This window comes from Dunckerocampus dactyliophorus, chromosome 2, assembly GCF_027744805.1.
Source record: "Dunckerocampus dactyliophorus isolate RoL2022-P2 chromosome 2, RoL_Ddac_1.1, whole genome shotgun sequence".
Taxonomy (NCBI): domain Eukaryota; kingdom Metazoa; phylum Chordata; class Actinopteri; order Syngnathiformes; family Syngnathidae; genus Dunckerocampus; species Dunckerocampus dactyliophorus.
Window position 1 is genome coordinate 23,767,426 of NC_072820.1, and position 18,229 is coordinate 23,785,654.

The 18,229-nt window shown below is 36.9% G+C and overlaps 1 protein-coding gene across 4 annotated transcripts in view; it reads right to left on the reverse strand.

The window, feature by feature from the left end:
• Positions 1-18,229, reverse strand: part of pappa2 (pappalysin 2) — a 79,414-nt gene that overhangs the window by 5,199 nt on the left and 55,986 nt on the right. For 3 of the 4 annotated variants that reach the window (XM_054769084.1, XM_054769086.1, XM_054769083.1), the window contains exons 23-26: positions 17,946-18,078; positions 15,244-15,365; positions 8,088-8,159; positions 1,315-1,413 (exon numbers count right to left, since the gene is read on the reverse strand). In XM_054769084.1, the coding sequence (XP_054625059.1) occupies positions 1,315-1,413; positions 8,088-8,159; positions 15,244-15,365; positions 17,946-18,078 (426 nt within the window). Of the gene's footprint in view, positions 1-1,314; positions 1,414-7,679; positions 7,784-8,087; positions 8,160-15,243; positions 15,366-17,945; positions 18,079-18,229 lie in introns of those variants that run through there. The other variant, XM_054769087.1, reaches the window with a different exon arrangement.

Below are 18,229 nucleotides of genomic sequence, written 5' to 3' on the forward strand. Positions count from 1 at the left end.
GAGAATAAACTATATTAAAATTTCTTAAAAGTCGTAACATGAGAAACAAAACAAAATAAAGTTGTCATTTTTGGAAAATTAGGTTGGGGAAAAAAACTTTAATATTATGGGAATAAAGTCATAATATTACAAGAAGAAACTTTACAAAGATTATTTAAGAAGAAAGTTTAAATATTTGGAAAATTAAAAAAAAAGTTGCAAAGAAAGAACTTCATACTAGTAAAAAGGTTTTTCACCTATATCACAAAGCTGAGATAGGGTTTTTTCTTGAACTAGATGTAACTTCTTGGCACATTACAAAATATCAATGCGGCCCTTGCATCCTTTCATTTTTCAGTATGTGGCCCTCGCTGGAGAACGGTTGGACACCTCTACCAGGATACCAGTACATGGTGACAGGTTGGTTTAATTAACTTTTATAAATAAAACATCAGCTCACACGGAGCGGAATGACACACTAAAAGGCGACAAAAAAGGCTCGGAGGTACACCTAAATCAAACCTAAAACTCACCACGGAAGGTGGAAAACAGGAACATGAAAGAAAGGAGACAGGAAAACAGCAGCGATGCTGTGGAATGCATTAAACACACAGTTAAGCATAGTCCAAGGAAAACTACTAATCCAACAACTAGCAGAAGCCCCATCTGATCTGAATAGAACCCTAATTCCAAATCATAGACAGGTGTTCTCCCCAGCTCCCTCTAAGCAAAGCTATGGTAATGCATTCAGTCCAATCAGGAAACAGACCTAACAAAATGATGGCAAACGGAAAAACAACAAACAAAAAGTCCAAACACGACACTGCAGCCACAAACACATCCAAACAAACAGTCAACACCCTTTTGGTTTGTCAATTACTGCTAATAAAACGGTAAAACTTTGACTTCCTGCAGTGACAGAGGTGAGAAAACTCTGAGGTGGTGAAAAGCTGCTTATTTGCTATTCGAGCTGCAAAGCCGGAGGGCAGAAGTGCAGCGAGACGAAATAGACTATGTTTTTAACAGGAGAGAGGGGGAAATAGAGGCGATCTGTGTTTGCTTTCAGGAAGTCTCCTGCATGGAAGCACAGCACTGATGCCAGAGATACAATTCTCCGACTATAAACAGGAAGAATCTGGCTCTCCATCCAGTCAACAAAATCCACCTTAATTACAAGATGCAAGCCATGTCACCGATTAATAAGGTGCGCTTTGGAGAATATTACTAGAAAGTACTGTATATTTGTATTCATGTTACAGAGCAAAGGTGAATTGGAGTACCATTTTTTGTTGCAATATGATAGCTGTTATGTTTAGTATACATCGAAATGTTTACCTTTTTGGAGGATATAGTAGATGGGCAGCAATCACCTCCGTCATACTGGCAGTAGGCCCGGTTGTTGATGGTGTCGCACCAGCCATCCCCACCAAAAGGCTGCACACAAGTCACAAAGAAGAAATACTGCTATTTGTTACCATTGTACAAGTTAATCTGGTAAAATTAATTTATATATAAACATGTCAAAAGTGCAGCCCATGGCTGTTTTTTTTTTCATTCTAAAAATATAATTTAAAAAGAAAACCAAAAAAAGCAAAACTAGAAAAATCTGCAAGAATTTTACAAAAGTAAAGGCAAAATATTAAGAAAAAAAGTTGTAATATGAGGAAAAACAATGTCATTTTAGGAGCATGAAGTTAAAATATTATTTTTTTTTAATCATAATATTATTAAATAAAAACAAGACAATAAAGTTGTCATTTTTGGGGAAAAAAAGGGCGACGAGCGGTGGACCAAAATGATTGCTTTGGAGGTGTCGTGAAGAAAATTCAGATGACACCCATGATGGATACGGTATATCTCCAGCAGATGGCGGAGCAGAAGGAGTGCAGCAGAGGAGTAATGAAGTAAACCAGACAAGGATGGTGTGACAGTTGCAGGACAAGCCAGGCTCGTGTAGACCAGATGAAGATCGGGCTTGTCCACACAAGCACAAGAATGATAGCAATCATTAATAAACTAGTGGATAAGATAACTCCCACGAGAGGTCAGTTAGACAGAACAACAGTGCCATAAAAACCATAAAAACAAAAGTTGCAGGTGAACAGCGGCAGCAAGTCGCGCCTGCATCCGCTCAACCGCAATGTGAACGCAAAGCATCCGGGAAGTGACATGCATGTGTAAAAGCATGACATCACACGCATTGCTGTGTGTCTACGGACGTAAAGGTTGCTGCAGTTTGTGCACATTACAGTATATCACAAAGCTGAGATGCAGTTTTTTTTTATATAGGCCTATATATAACTTCTTAGTATATCTACACTACAAAATATCAAGCAACCTTCACAGACATCAGTCAAAAAATAATCTTTGTATGTGGACAAGGTAATAGATGACTTCATAGACACAATGTATTGTTTGAGTCTATAACCTAAAATCACTAGACCAAGCAGAATAACAAACCACTGTGCCACCCTTATTGATAATATATTCACTAATGACTTAGTGGTCTGCTAATCAACAACATCAGTGACTATATTCCAGTGTTTACTATTTACAACAAATATTACAACAACAACAAAAAAGATGGAGGACAATAAGACTTTCCAAAGACTACGTACAGAGGACAGCGTCAATGCTTTCAAGAAAGATCGAGAAGAACAAAGCTGGGAGAGTGTGTACAGTGCAAATGTTGTGGATGAGGCATACAAAACATTCTAAATACCTATATGAAGCTCTATGATAAGAACTGTCCCTTGAGAGAAATGTCCAATAAGCAAAAGAAACATAATCAGCCATGAATGACAAAAGGACTAAAAATTGTCTGTAAGAAGAAAAATACAGTACATTCAATCATTCAACTAACTAACGAAGCAGAAAAAAACATAGAAGACATTTAAAAATAAGATGACAACAATTTTGGGAGTGTGTAAGAAAGATTATGTCTATTTATATTGATTATTATTTATTGATTATTATTCTGATTATATATGATTATCACATTACATTGCCTTATCATTTTCCTATGTATGAACTGTTAAATACCACATATGAAATACAGGAAGTGAATCAATGTATTGGAATTGATGTGATACGGATGGGGGGGTAGGATTAAATTAGCTTTACTTCTTCCTACTCCTTTTGGATATGTGAAAATGCAAATTGTACTATGTGATGTATTCCATTGTAATTTGGACGCATGTTCAAATAAATTTAACCATTGCCATTACCATTACAATTGGTGGAAAAAGTTTGAACACCCCTGGGCTAAATGATTGAATCTTTTAGGAAAGGACAGCATTATACAGTATGTGGGGGAGCGATGGTTCAGAGATCGTTTCTCAACCCTGACATAGATGGCTTCCCTCACTCCCCTTTCGAACCATCTGTCTTCTCTGTCCAGAATAAGTACATTTTTGTCCTCAAAAGAGTTGCTATCGTTTCATCCAATAAAACCATTTTTAGATTAGTGTGTAGGCAAAAATTAATTTCCTGAGTGGGTAAATAATTATTACAAGTAGATTTTAGAATAACTGTTCACATTGATGTCTATTGATTGAATTATTGTTGAGTGCCTTAAAATAAGTACAGTATAGCTATAACTGTTTAATCAATTAGTCTAATAACTTAGTGAATGATTTCAAGTAGTTTATAGAAATAATGCTTTATTAAATTATTAGCTGAGTAGATGCCAACTGTTTGTGTTAAAGGTTAAACAGAAATAGTGGGGTGCTCACACATAGTGTACAAACATCTTGCACCAGCAAGAGTCAGCAAACAGATATGGTGCAGAATGTAGGCAAAACAACTCCGCAGTATCACCGGTTGGCGCCACCCTTCCTCGTCAAGGAATCCAGGAGAAAGTTAACGATGGAGAGACTGCCGCCAATGGTCTGAGCAAAACAAGTATAAAACGACAGATGGGACTATCAATCGTGACTCTCTCTCATCAGCTGGAGGAGCAGGGAACCGGTGCATGAGACTGGGTCCAAGGCTTCGTAGACTGCGGAAGATATTCTGTCTGACTTATTTTTCAGTTATTCTGTCTGACTTATTTTTCAGTACATTCTGTAAATCTAATTTGGTGTGTGAGTCTTCTTTCCTTCTTATAACTGGAGATTAACAAACACGTAAGGGGGAAGTGAAATTGGCTTAATTAATTTTCCAAAGTGGTCCTTTGACCTTTAGTAGGTTGTGGAGAATTTCATCTCCAACAGTGCTGCATTCATAAAAAATAGTAATATTGAATTTTACACTCCAAATTCAAGAATATTTTTCATGCTATTCAGTACCATGTAAAACCAAGCCAGTACATAGTGAACCTAGTGAGGATAAGCGGCATAGAAGATGGATGGATGGAAGTTGAAGTGGAAGTGGATGTGGACGTGGATGTGGACAAGCCAGAACCTGGACCTGCCCATGCACCTGTTCAAGAACATGGGCCTGCCAATGCTCCTGGTCCAGGGCCAGGACCCGGACAAAGACCAAGGCCAAGACCTAGACTGAGAGAAAAATCGATGCAAAGAAACAGAATTCCAGATGAAATTCATGCCACTGTCATGGATAATGGGCCGAATTCATGAGACAAGCAGGACAAAGAGTGACCAACCTGAGCAGATACACAGTGGGATCAATTATTTGATGATTTAAAGAGGACAACAGGTATGAGCAACTCCATTATACAAATACTTTACAGAATAGTAGGTTTAATGTACTTTTAGCATTTTTTGTAGAGTTGTAAGGCCGCATGTTGTGGCAGGAAGACCGCCTTTATTTAACCAACACCAAGAGGCCTTCATTGTCCAAATGGTGGTGCAAAACAATGCAATAAAACTGTATGAAATCCAGCAACGGATAATCCAAGACGACAACAATTTCAGAGGACTCAACAATGTAAGCCTCACCACCATTGTTCGTGTGCTGAAGAAAAACAGGATCAGCACGAAGCAAGTCTACAGAGTTCCCTTTGGTAGGAACTCTCTCAGAGTGACAGCAATTTGAATCTGTGCAAGCAAGTACCGGTATATGAAATTACTCTTTACTGTAACAATAATATGTCAAAAAACAATGAGAGAAGAGTGTCCTACTTGTACTGTACTACTGTGTGGTCGTTTTGGAAACAAAGTTCAAATTTTGACAAAGCGCTTTTGACACAAGTGTGCAATGCTTCGCAAAGTGTGTCCTAATGAAGAAAATAAGGATGCAGTGTTTTGGGAAATGTGTATTATTTTTCAGGAACAGCGTCTTCTCAAAAAAGTGTAATGTAACGTAAGCTAGTAACGTGATCAGACCAGGCCACTCTCTGTGATCCTTGCAGGCTGTCATTCTGACATTCACAGGCTCTGAATAGATTGTTCACTCAACCAGTTTGTGCGTACATAGCTCTAAATCCAGTAAGCTGGCATGTACACTAGTAGTATACGTATATGTATATTAAGTAGTCCGTTCCTAGCCTACCTGCAAATAGCAAAAATCTGTGAGTAATTGAGACACTCATACAAATGTCTATTTTAATCAAGCCTGGGCTATGCTGCTATGACCAGGCTCTACTGTACATAACACTAATTTACCTAAAGAAGCACTTTTTTATTTGCAAAGAACTAGCTTGACATTGACACCCTTACGCGTAACCCCCACTCATGAAACCCACAAGGCATGCTGGGTAACTTGCTTGCATGCCTTGTGGGTTATAAATTAGTATAACATATTGTTTTGCTTGTATATGGGCGTGTAAGCGGTCGATAACCGCATAGTTTTTGTGGTAATTACATTGTGTGTTCCACATGTTTTGTGTTATTTTTGGTTGGAGGGTTGAGCGTTTGGGTTGATAAGATCCTGTTGGCTTATGGTTGTTTGTGTGAGTAAAAGAGTAAATAATAATCTGATTCATTGAATATAAAGCAATCAGGCAAGCTGAGGTATAAAATGATAAAAAAGAAATGCTTTGTGAATATGTGGGGATCCACAGTACTGTGCCCTGTGTGTGTTTTTTTTTTATATGTTCATGAAATCTCTGAACCAACATTAACTTTTAATGATACTGTTTTTCTTCAGTGGACTAGCCCATTAATCACAACTGTAGGAAAAAAAAGCCTGCAGATATTCTGGCAGCAAAGTGGCAATTTATAAAGACCTTTTGTCGAATTGCACAGTGGCCTATGCCTTGGATGACATTTACACTAATTAACAATGATTTACAGTTTTAAATAAAAGGAAGTAAGTCAGAGAGGGTTATGGTGTCTGGATAAGCTCTGGCATGGAGGATAAGAAACACACACGGTTATAATTTCTTATTTGTTTGTCTGTTGTAATTTGTGTTGTTATGGAAGAGCAAGTTTTAGGCAATTGCAACATTCACAGCAAGATGGAAGGAAAAAGTTTGCTGGCACGTAAGAACATGTTTGATCAACAGTTTGTGTTCCAGTGGTAGTTCCAGGATTCTCTCAAGCAAAGAAATGAAAGCTAAATGAAAGCTGGGGATTTGAGATGGACATAAATAACAGGTTGGATTAGAAAAGTGGTCACCACAGATTTCAGTGTCTGACACAAAGTAAAAGATCAACAACCAAAAAAATTATCTATTTGTAGATGTGTTCTTGATAAAGTGCCCACCAGAGGTATTGGAACCGTGAGGTCAATTCTTTCATTTTTGTTATAGTCTGAAAACATTTGGGTTTGACATCAAGAGATGAATATGAGACCAGAGAGCAATGGTTCAGCTGTTATTTCCAGGTATTTACATCTGGACAACTCAGATTGCACTTTTTGTTTGACACCACCTCATTTCTCATGTGAGCAAAAGTATTGTAACATGTGACTGACAGATGTGTTTGGTTGCCCAGGTGTGTTCCATTACATTACTTATTAAATCAATAAATAACACTGAATGTCTATGTCCAGCTTCAGATTGGGTAGGATAGGTGGTGCCTGTGTAGATTGCATTAAAGCCTAGGTCACAACCAGACGTACGAATTTGCCGTTCCCCAAATGTCTGGATTTTTTTTTTGTTCCTGGAGAACATTGTTGTGGTGACCATGAAGGAGTAAGAGCTCGGCATGCATGGAGGATGTACAAAATATCTAAACGTGTGTTTCTGCAGTATTATGTGTGTGGGGTGCACGTGTGGCACACAACACACACAGGGGTCCGCAAGTGCGGCGTATAAAGAAATTTATAGTTTGCCCAACCTGAGACCAGAAAAATGTACGAAAGACATACGTTGGCCGTATGGACGACCCACAAAGACGTCCAAAGTGCGTAAGTTTGTCTTGCAATGTGAAAAAAACGGAAAAAAAAAAAACGTTTGACATGACAAAGAACCTCTGCAGCCAGTCTGCGGCTAGTCTACAGCTCAAAAATCAGCACATCACAAGCACTCCCTCCGAGTGTTTCTTGCGTTTTTTTTGCACGTAGACCAGCCGTAGGAGCCGTACGACCGATTGTGACCTAGGCTTTAGAGGAGAAAACATGAAAACCAGACATTTGTCTATGGGTGGAAAATAAGGAATTGTGAATGTGAGAGAATAAGCAAAAGTGGCCTAAAAGTACAGATTAGTTTTCAGCATATTTCAAATAAAAATAAGTGCACAATTTTTTTTTTCCCAAATTAAATACAATTATTTATTTTCATTTTTCACTTTCATATATTTTGATATTTGAAAATCCGCTTTTTCAGATTCAAATGTAATTTTCTACAGTTCCATTTTTTTCTTTTTCCATTTCGAGATCTTTCTTTTTCAGGTTCAAACATTTTTCTTTTCATTTGTAGACTTTTGGCCTGGAGTTTGCATCAGGGGCGTTTCATCAGCTGAGAAGGGTGTGCAATCATGACAGACACCTTAACAAATGGACTGTAGACCTTCACATGCCATGTAGGAATAAAAACAATAGGCTACAGGTCGTAATGATGACTTCTAAATGTGTGAGTGTGCATGGTGTGTTGAATGAAGACATGAAATAGTTGAAAACATGGCAAAGGCTAACGAACAGTGGTGAAAGCTTATTTTCCATGTCTTAATGAATGTGGAAGCGTGGATAAAAGTACAGGAACATAAATCTAGGAGGTGCAAATATATTAACATTTTCACAAAATGAGTTGGTTTGATTCTTACCTCACATGACTGGATGCAATAAATGCTTTCAGGCGCTGGGTACCACTTCATCATCCCTGTGCAGACAATGGTCTGGAAATCAAAGCAAAAAATTATACAAGTTGAGCAATTCTGCGACAAGAATGTCATGTTTTTATTTACAGCAAAACAGGAGAAGCTAATGGTGTAATACAAAAAAATTTCATGACCAATAGCAAGACAACAGCATCATCAAGGACACGTTAGAGACTAGAAAGCTGGTTTTACTTGATGTGGAAGAAGATTGCTTTGGAAACTGCTAAATATTCACATTTCCATTTCAAAACCAGCATGAAAAATTCAAGTGGTGGAAAGTGTGAATGTAACACAGGTCCAGTTTTACAGTTCAGTTTTTTATGCTTCATTTTAAAAAACGAGAAGTAACACGATTCTTTATTGAGCGTAAGAATTTGGAAGGTGTTCAGCAGAAAGCAGACACGGTAAGTCGATCCACAGTGATCACGAGGCGATGTCAGAGATATGCTGTAAGACAGTGATTCCCAACCATGAGTACGTGTACCACTAGGGGTACACGTACCCCAAATTGTAGGGCGTACGTGGAAACATTTAATTTCCAAGGTGACGTAAAATGAATGATGAAGTAAATATTCTTAGTCATTTCATATTAAGCCAGACAATAAAATGGAACGTGTGCGCTACACCTAGTTTCCACAGGGAGACTAAAGTATAACCTGTGGCACTGCGGCAAAATCATAACAATTGTATTACGTTCTACTTTTGGACAATTATCAACACGTATGAGTGAGGGGGTACTCATGGTATGACAAAATAGCTCTGGGAGTAGACAAGACATAAAAGGTTGGGAAACACTGCTGTAAGTAACCAAACCTCCATCCCACTATTTGACCTTGGCAAGGTCAGATTCTCTGGCTGGCTAACCGACCACTCGAAAGCAAAAAAAGCAAAAAGCGGATCAGCGTTGACAGGACTCACTTAGAAGCTATTCATGAGATACGATACGTGTAACATGACACAACATTCGAGCAAAACATGGCTGTACTACAAGTTTGTTCATGGTGTTTGTCTCTCCTTAACCTTTTACAGGCTAGGCTTGATAAGCTGGCTTGTAAAAGACAAATATATATATATGACATATTTGAGTGTGCATGTACAGGGTGTTGTTTTTTTGATATTGTTACATTGTCTTATATTGTTGTACAGTAATCACTTGTTTATCAAGTTTAAATGGTTCCTGACCCAAAAGTGAATTTAGATTTCTTATTTATAAATCAGAAATTTCAGTAATTAGAGCATTAAAAAACTGTTTACAACCTCTAACATTATTAGAGCCCTCTAAACATGAAATAACACCCCTATAGCCTCCTTTATACTCCTACTACCCAATAGAGTAGACCTAATAAAAGAAAATAAGACATAATGTAGACTCACACATGTCAGCATTGTTCATTTTTTTTACTTCCTGTTCTGTAGAGTACTTCCTTGTGGTAGCTATTGTCTCATCAATGTAAGATTACTGACACCTGGTGATCAGTGTAGAATACTACATATCATCACAACATCTTTGAATGCTTCTACTGATTGCCTTATACTTGTATTTTAGTTCATTTAGCCATTTTTATGCTTAAAATTATTAATTTAGGCAAAAAATGAATAACATTTGCTTAAACATGCATATTTTTAGACTTACAATAGGCACGACACTCAACAATGACATTGCATGATTTATAAATTAATATATTTTTTAAAAAACACAAACCCGCAAAATTCAAAGCACTTTTTGGCAAGGGATTACTGTATTTATATACTGTTAACATATGAAAATATTGTTTTGTTTGCTGAAAATATTTGTCTTCTGCTTTCATTAAAATCCTGATATAATATCCTGATATATATCCACTGTATAAATTACACATACAGTATTTCACTATTGTATTTGTAATGATTGTGCTTCACAATAGTGACGTCTACATGTCTATTTCTGATATTGTCACGTGTGGTTCGGAGAGTCCTTGAACTACAGGGGGCTGCAGTGGAGCACCAGTTCATCTTCATTGATGAGGTTGGATTCAACCTCACAAAAAGACGACAGAGGGGAACAAATATCATTGGCCAGCGTGCCATTGTTGAAGTCCCTAGCCAGTGCGGCGGGAGAATCCCAATGTGTGGAGCAATTACCCACCACGGCGTCATCCATCACCATGCTACCATTGACCCCTACAACACTGCCCATCTGATCACATTCCTGGACACCCAACACATCCATTCCACCAGATCAGATAGATTGCCCAGAGCAGCTCAGGTATGTTGTAATTTGGGACAAGGTCAGTTTCCACCTGGCTGCTCTGGTTTGTAACTGTTTCACCGGCCACCCATGCTTTTTAGTTGTTGTTTTTATCTCCCTCCATATTCTCCATTCCTCAAGCCTACTGAGGATTTTTTTTTCTGCCTGGAGATGGAAAGTGTATGACTGAAATCCACATACACACATACCCTTGCTCCAAGCTATGAAAGACGCATGTGGCGAAATAGCAGTCGATGCTTTTCATGGCTGGATTCGCCATGCTAGGCGATATTTCCCCTGCTTATATTTTAGCATCAGGTCAAGAAATGACCTGATCTACCTCTCGCATCCAAAATCATACATGTTTTGTATGTGAGCGGTGGATCAGGTCGTTTGGAAGATTGTTTGTCTTTTCCCCTTATGGGAACAAAGTCAGTGGGCTTCATTGGCTTTTGTTTGACGTGGACAACTGAACATATTTCATGTTCAGTTGTAGTGGTGACAATGTCTCCTACCACAGGGAGGGATGTGGATCAAATAATTAACATAACTGACAAAATAATTAACATGGTTGGTGGAATAATTAACATTTTTGTTGAAGTGGACAATGTTTATCATTATGTTGATCCAGTTTGTCCCTGTGTAAAGCTAAAAATGTGTGACTTTTGTGTGAATGTCCAAAATCTTTCATCCAGGATCAGAACTTTTTGGAAATATTTAGTTAATCCTCTTATTCTGCTTGCTCTGACTAAATACATAAAAAGCACTGACTTTATTGGCACGCATTTTCTAAGGTGTCTTTTGTGAAGCTGTATCTTAATTATCTTAATCATAATTAATCTGTCATATAATCATGTTTTATTTACTTTTAGGTTTTATGATCATTTATATGATCAAAGGGGGAAAATGTGATGTAAATCTTATATATTAGCATTAGGTCAATTGATTTGAACAAATACAGTATTTCTGTTCATATGCATTAATGTCAAACTGATTTGCTGGCAGAACAAACTATGCTTTGTTGTGATTTATTTGCTCATGGCTTGAGCCCTCCAAAAACAATTTCTCCAATGATGTTTTCATGTCAACAGGTTCTGATTAACCCGGAATACGTCACCTGATAAAGTCCTGATCATTTGTATAACTGTGCTTCTGTCCTGTCCTGTCCTGTCCTGTCCTCTGAAGGGGCACTTGCGGAATAAATACCCAAAAAGGCAGATCTGTCGTTGAGCAGTTTATTTCTTCTCTCCACCAGTGCAAACAGAATGTTTCCACCACATCTCTGAGTATAAAAACAATATTTCTATAACACACTTAAAGTATGTATGTACTGTCTGTAGTAAGTGTAACACTGAACAAAAAAAATGTGTTTTCCATTCTTCATAGTGTTTTACATTAAGCACATCAGTGTTCAACTGGTTCTTATACAGTAAATGTCTTTTCATATGATGGTTTGTGTGTGTCATTTGAACACAAAACACCATTTTGAGAAGAGATAACTTTGTTTTGAATGTAAAGTTCAAAAGACGTTTCATTTTGCAAGAGAATTGAGGGGTTTTGCCCATTGTGTGTGTGTTTTTGGATTTGTGTGTAGAGTTCTGGGAATAGGAGACATGCTTTCAGAAAATGCGTGTAAACAATTGAGAAAAACTGTAATATAGCAGTAGAGACAGAGCCTCATTGCCTCCGGTACTGGGGTGTTAGGGCACATGTAAAAGGTTTTTAACGACTAAAATAGGATGAAAGCTGTTTTGTGTTATGCTGGTCAGAACATTGTAGGTGAATTATGAAGAGGTAAATTAACTTCTTCGTATCTGACCTAGTGATGTTTTATACCTGTTTGTGTGTGTCATCTGTTACATAAACTAGATTTGTCTGTTTTAAAGGTGGACTGTGATTTAATGTTCCTCTCCCATCCATACAGATGGCTCTACCTGGAGAGGCACCTTGTTGTTCTGAACACCAGCTGTTCCAGTCAGTGCATTATTTATTGTGATTTATTAGTTCTTTGGCATTTGTCAGGGGATCGGCTTTCATGGCAGTCCAGATTGGTTACGTGGTAACAGGGAAACAAAACAGACACTTTGCACAGCCTGCCAATGGTTTACGACTTTCACCAGTTGATCCGGACAACATCCTATTAGTCGATGAACATGATTGGTAGCGCAAAATAGGAACATGTACGGCTCAATTTTTATTGGCTCCCCGGAAATTTTCAATGCATTAAATGAAACATTATGAAGGAGGATTAGAAAAGTTGAAATATTTAGCGTTTTACCAAGATATCACATTAACCAATAATTATTGAAATATATGTAACAATTTAAAATATGGAGCACTTTTAGTAAACACATAACAATAATGGGGAAAAAACCCAAAAAAGGCATATTTTAAGGAGCAGGAGGATGAAATGTTGAGGTTGCTAACACAGGGGTGTCCAAACATTTTCCAGCGAGAGCCACATACTTAAAAACTTTGATATTTTATAAAGCAACACATGTAGATATGCTAAGAAGTGATATATATTTAAAGAAAAAAACTGCATCTCAGCTTTGAGATATAGGTGAAAATGTCTATTATTAGTATGAACTTTGCTCTTTGCTCTTTTTTCCCCCTCATTTTTGCTGTTTATTTTTTTAATTTCCAAATATTTAAATTTTCTTCTTGTGAATTTTCTTCTCCTCATACTATCATTTTATTCCCATAATAGTTTGACGTTATTCCCATAATATTCTAACTTGTTTCCCCAACCTAATTTTCCCCAAATTACAGCTTTATTTTGTTTCATTTGTTTCTCATACTATTATGACTTTTTTTAAAATAACATATTTTTTAATATTTCAACTCTATGATACTAAAATTACATTATTTTTCCTCATATAAAAAATGTATTCTTGTAAAATTCAGACTTTTTTCTGTTTTTAGAATACTTTTTTTTCTCTTAATATTCCGACCTTATTCTTGTCAAATTACAGCTGTTTTTTTCTGCTGTTTTTTTTTTTTATTTTCAACTATTTAAAGTTTCTTCTTATACATTTTCTCCTCATAATATTATGACTGTATTCCCATAATATTTGACTTCAGTCCCATAATACTACAGTAGTGTGAAAAAGTGTTAGAAATGGCTTTATAACCTTTTCTAGACTGATAGATCTCAGTTAATCACAGTCATGTTTTAATCACTTTTTCACACAGGGCCATGTAAAGTATTTTTTTTTCTCCCTTAATAATAAAAAGTGTAAAAAAACTGCATTTTCAAATCAGGAAACACTTTTGCACACCACTGTATATGTGATTTTCCCCAAATTACAGTTTATTTTTTAATTTTTTTTGAACGCAACATGTTTTGAGTGGCCTCACCGACTAACTGGAACTATGTTCCTCATCACCAAAATCCGACCAGAACTCGGCTCTTGGGAAAAAAGTGGGCGGTACGTCACTGTTGATGCACTACACTGTTGATGGGGATGTCATACAACTTCATGTCAAAAATATAAACTATCTATCCCTTTCAGGCAAAATGAGGTTCAGACCTTCAGTGTGAAAAAAAATTGCATTAACGGACCTTACTCAGTTTTAATTGAAGACCCCTGCTTTATGATATCTTGTTGTGGCGTGATCTGCTCTGTGACGTTACTGTCTTGATTTTTTATTTTCTTCTTTGTTCCTCTATGAAATCTTGTTGTTGCTTCATGTAACTTTCAAGACCCCTGACATTATGTCCAGATCTGGAATTGTCTTCTTTTTTTTGTCTTCTTTTTTTGAAGTTGTGGTCTTGATTTTTTATTTTCCTTTTTCGTTCCTAGTGGTTCCCAAACTTTTTGCAGCCGCGTACCCCTTCAGACATTTGACCTGAAGCCATGAACCCCCTATTCCTGCACACTTACTAACTTGAAATACTCAACATAATTAATTGGTTAATAAATGGTATTGTAATTCCGGGTCAAAAATGTGTATTTTGCGTTTAACGATCATGATAAAACTGTATCTGAAGTACAAAAATAAATAAAAACCAATTTATAAATAAAGACATAAATAATTTATAATAAATACAGCCTAATTTTCGGGGGAATCCCCACTCACAGTGAGAGGTTTTTATTGCTGCGCCATGCGGGGATTGGAAAACTAATATAAATGAAATCTTCAAGATTAAACACTCTTAATGCACAAAATGATCATCAAACTTGTGTTGATGTGATGCACATAGAGCAATGCACAACTTCATGTTCTGTCTCCTTTCTGCTCCGTTCTCCTTGCTCCTTCAGACACACTCGTAATTGTGAGTGCTAAACGCTAATTGTTTTAGATTTTTATTCACGTAGCCCCTATGACAATTGGTGTACCCCTGGGAGTACACGTACCCCACTTTGGGAACCCAGACTCAAGGAGAACTTGTTGATTGATCCACTCTGTGTTGTTACTGTCTTGATTTTTATTTTCCTATTTTGTTCGTCTGCGAGATCTTGTTGTTCCTTGGGCTTCACCCTTCATTTTGAGTGTATCCTCGATATCATGCTGTGTTAGTGTATATAATATCTCCCATTTTAGCATTCTCTTCCACTCATCATAGTCATTCATATTTATTAGCTCCCGAATGACCTTGCCAATCTTCTCCCTTTCTCATGTTATCTGTGGACTTTGGATTCTTCCACTGGGTCAGGACATCCTAGGGCGTGTGGCGAGTGTCTCTTTTTGCTTTGCGTCATCATGTTCCTAAGCAACCGCTTTCAATTTTGGCGGTTAGCATCAGCGGTTGGCTCGCTAGCCTCAATCGTAATATATAAATATGGAAGGGGAAACACTGATTGTGAGTCACATTTTTTGCAGAACGGTGCAGCACTACTATACTGTATGTTATTCATATCGTAATCTCACCTGTACTTTCATAGGGAGCATCCAGTGTTTTAAAGAGCCAACTGTAGTGCCATTGGGTAAAATCACTGGGTCATGAAGAGGCATATCTGGGGTCAAAAGGCAAGTAGGGTAGCAAACAGCACCTGCATGGAAGAGATATGAATATTTAATATGAATATATAAATATCTAAAAAGGTAATTCTTTCTTCAATTTGCAGTTGAGGACAAAAGTGACCACATACCAATTGTTATCATAAGGACTAACATTGAGAGGAAGCCACCAACTTATACTGTTCTGGGTAGGGGCAAATCGGTTGAGTGCAACTCTTGACTGATTAATTCACTGATTGAGGAGCATGTCTGGACACATTTGTCTATATACAGCAGTGTCTATTCTGTTCTATAGTGTCTATTCTTGTGAGTTGCCCTTAACCTCTCAAACCCTGGGCTTGAAAAAGACATATCCAAAATAAATCATATTGTAGTGTGCATATACAAGGTGTACATAGATAAAGTTGGCATGAAAGTAAAGACTATGATGGTTATTGTAGATGTGAAAATGTATAGAACTTTACTAGGGCTGTGAAATGATTAAAATTTTTATCAGATTAATCACGGTTGTCAAATTAATTAATGATGATTAATCAGAATGTCACACTATGTTACCTTATATTACCTTATAATATTACCTTATAATGTTCCTATGTATTTTAAACTAGCAAAGAGTACATTTGGAATACAGGAAGTAAACAAATGTATTGCAATTGATGTGAAACGGATGGGGGGTAGTATTAAATAAGATTTGCTTCTTCCTACTCCTTTTTGGACATGTGGAACTGTGAAAATTGTACTGTATGATGTATTCCAATGTAATTTGTACGCATGTTCAAAATAAATTAAACAATTAGCATTACATGTCTGAAACATGCCCATTTTTACTGTATTTTATTGAAGGAAAAATAAATGACAGGGTAGGATTATAATTGTATATACTTGTACGTATTGGCAGTGCCAAATTAACTTAAAATTTAAATCAAGTTAAGAGATGGCACATATGTCTGAAAATCTATTTACCTAGCACTGGTTTCTTTAACACCAGAATATTTGAATCAGACTTTTAACTGTGTTATTATGAGCAATGAGGAGTTGCGTTCAAAAACACCACGCCATTGAAGATGCATTCACATGTTTTGAGTGAAGTTTCTGGGATTTCCGAGCACACTTAAATGCAGCAAATTGTACTTCTTCATTAAGAGTTACAAAGTGAGTGATAAGAAAATCAACTTATTGATTTTCATTGCGTTTCTGTTTATTTAGACCACCCATACACACATAATAACAACGTTGTTGTGTTGTTCGGAGTGTCAGTGAACGCATCTCGCGGTCTGTCTCGTGACAATGAATGGACTAGAGACGTGTTTGTTTGGAGTAGGAGATACACATATGGTGTTGGATTGCACTGCTGTTGATGTGTTCAGCTAAGAATAAAGTTATAAAAGAGCGTCAGACACTGTGTGAGTCTGTGGGGAGATTCACTGTGCCGCCGTCTGTCGTCATAACCATAACCATAACCATAACCATAACCTTGATGCGTGTGCGTTAATTACACAAAATTATTTAACTTAATTAATCAAATATATTAGTTACCGCCGTTAACGAGATATTTCTGACAGCCCTAATCTTTACTATTGTATGAGAATAATTGTAGGGTGACCAAACTTCCTGTTTTTTCAAGACATGTCCTATTTTCACATCCTGTCCTGACCATCCTGTTTTTCATTGTGCCATTAAATTGGCCAGAATTAGGACACTTTTTTAAATTAGTGTTGCCAAAAAGCTGCAAAAAGACAAACAAAAAGCAAAATACATGCACAAAGTTAATCCCTTGAAAAGTGGGGACGTCATGCACAACAGCGGCTGAAATTCTCAAGTTTTTGCTACTTTACAGGTCAGACCTTTCCTGAACATATTGGTTACATTCAAAACTTGACATTTGACCTCAAGTTAAAATTTTGGAATAATGTTTGTGGTTTTTTAACATTTTTGATCATTCTTCCTTTTGAATTTGTGTCTTTGGTAATAGATAATATTTTATAATTAACAATTTTCTATCCATACAGAGGAGATATTCTTTAAATGTATTGAAATTATAAGGCATCTTCAAGTAAACTTCCAGTATCCAGTATCTCATTGCCAGGCCAAAAGGTTTTCGGTAATCAAAATCTGGTCATCCTAGTAAATGTAGATGCTTGTTCAGTGAGTTTCAGTGGTACTTTTGGAAAGGCTAAGCATTAGCTTTCCAACGCCGTCAATTTTGTTCAATTAGTGTTTTGGTTTATTAAATTAGTAATGACATATGCTGCTCTATGACTGATTGCTTGATTTCCACATTTGTCCATTTAAGTGATTGTGGTTTGAACTGTGTTCTGTTTTTCGAAAATTGGTTTGTTTGATCTTTTAGCTGCTGTTACGTGGATGTATAAAATCTGCAGGTATCAAACTTATATTTATACAAGTGTTGTGTAGCAGTTACCATCATAACACAAATACAACCACTCTGCCCCTTGTACTAAAGCTGTCTAGTAACAGCCATTTGTTGTGTGTCTGCAAAATACTAAGCTGGAAAACATTTTTCTTGCTCCCAAAAGGCAAAGCAATGTTAACATGGCTGTTTGTATGATACACTTTCCCCCAAAAAAGTTTGTGATGTTAATTGTACTCACCAACATGCATGCCCTCAGCGCAGCTGTACTCTACAAAGTTGAGATGAGAGGGAGCAGTGCAGGATCCATGAAGGTTGGAACACATGGTCAACTGTGCTGTCCATTGACCATCCTTAGAGCACTGAATCACACGCTGAAAGCCAGCAAAGTAAACCACAAACTTCAGTACAAGTAATCCCTTGTTTATGGCTGTTAATTGGTTCTAGACCTGGCCGTGATAAGTGAATTTCCACCAAGTAGGATTCCTTATTTATAAATTGATTATATTTTAGTTAGACCGTAGA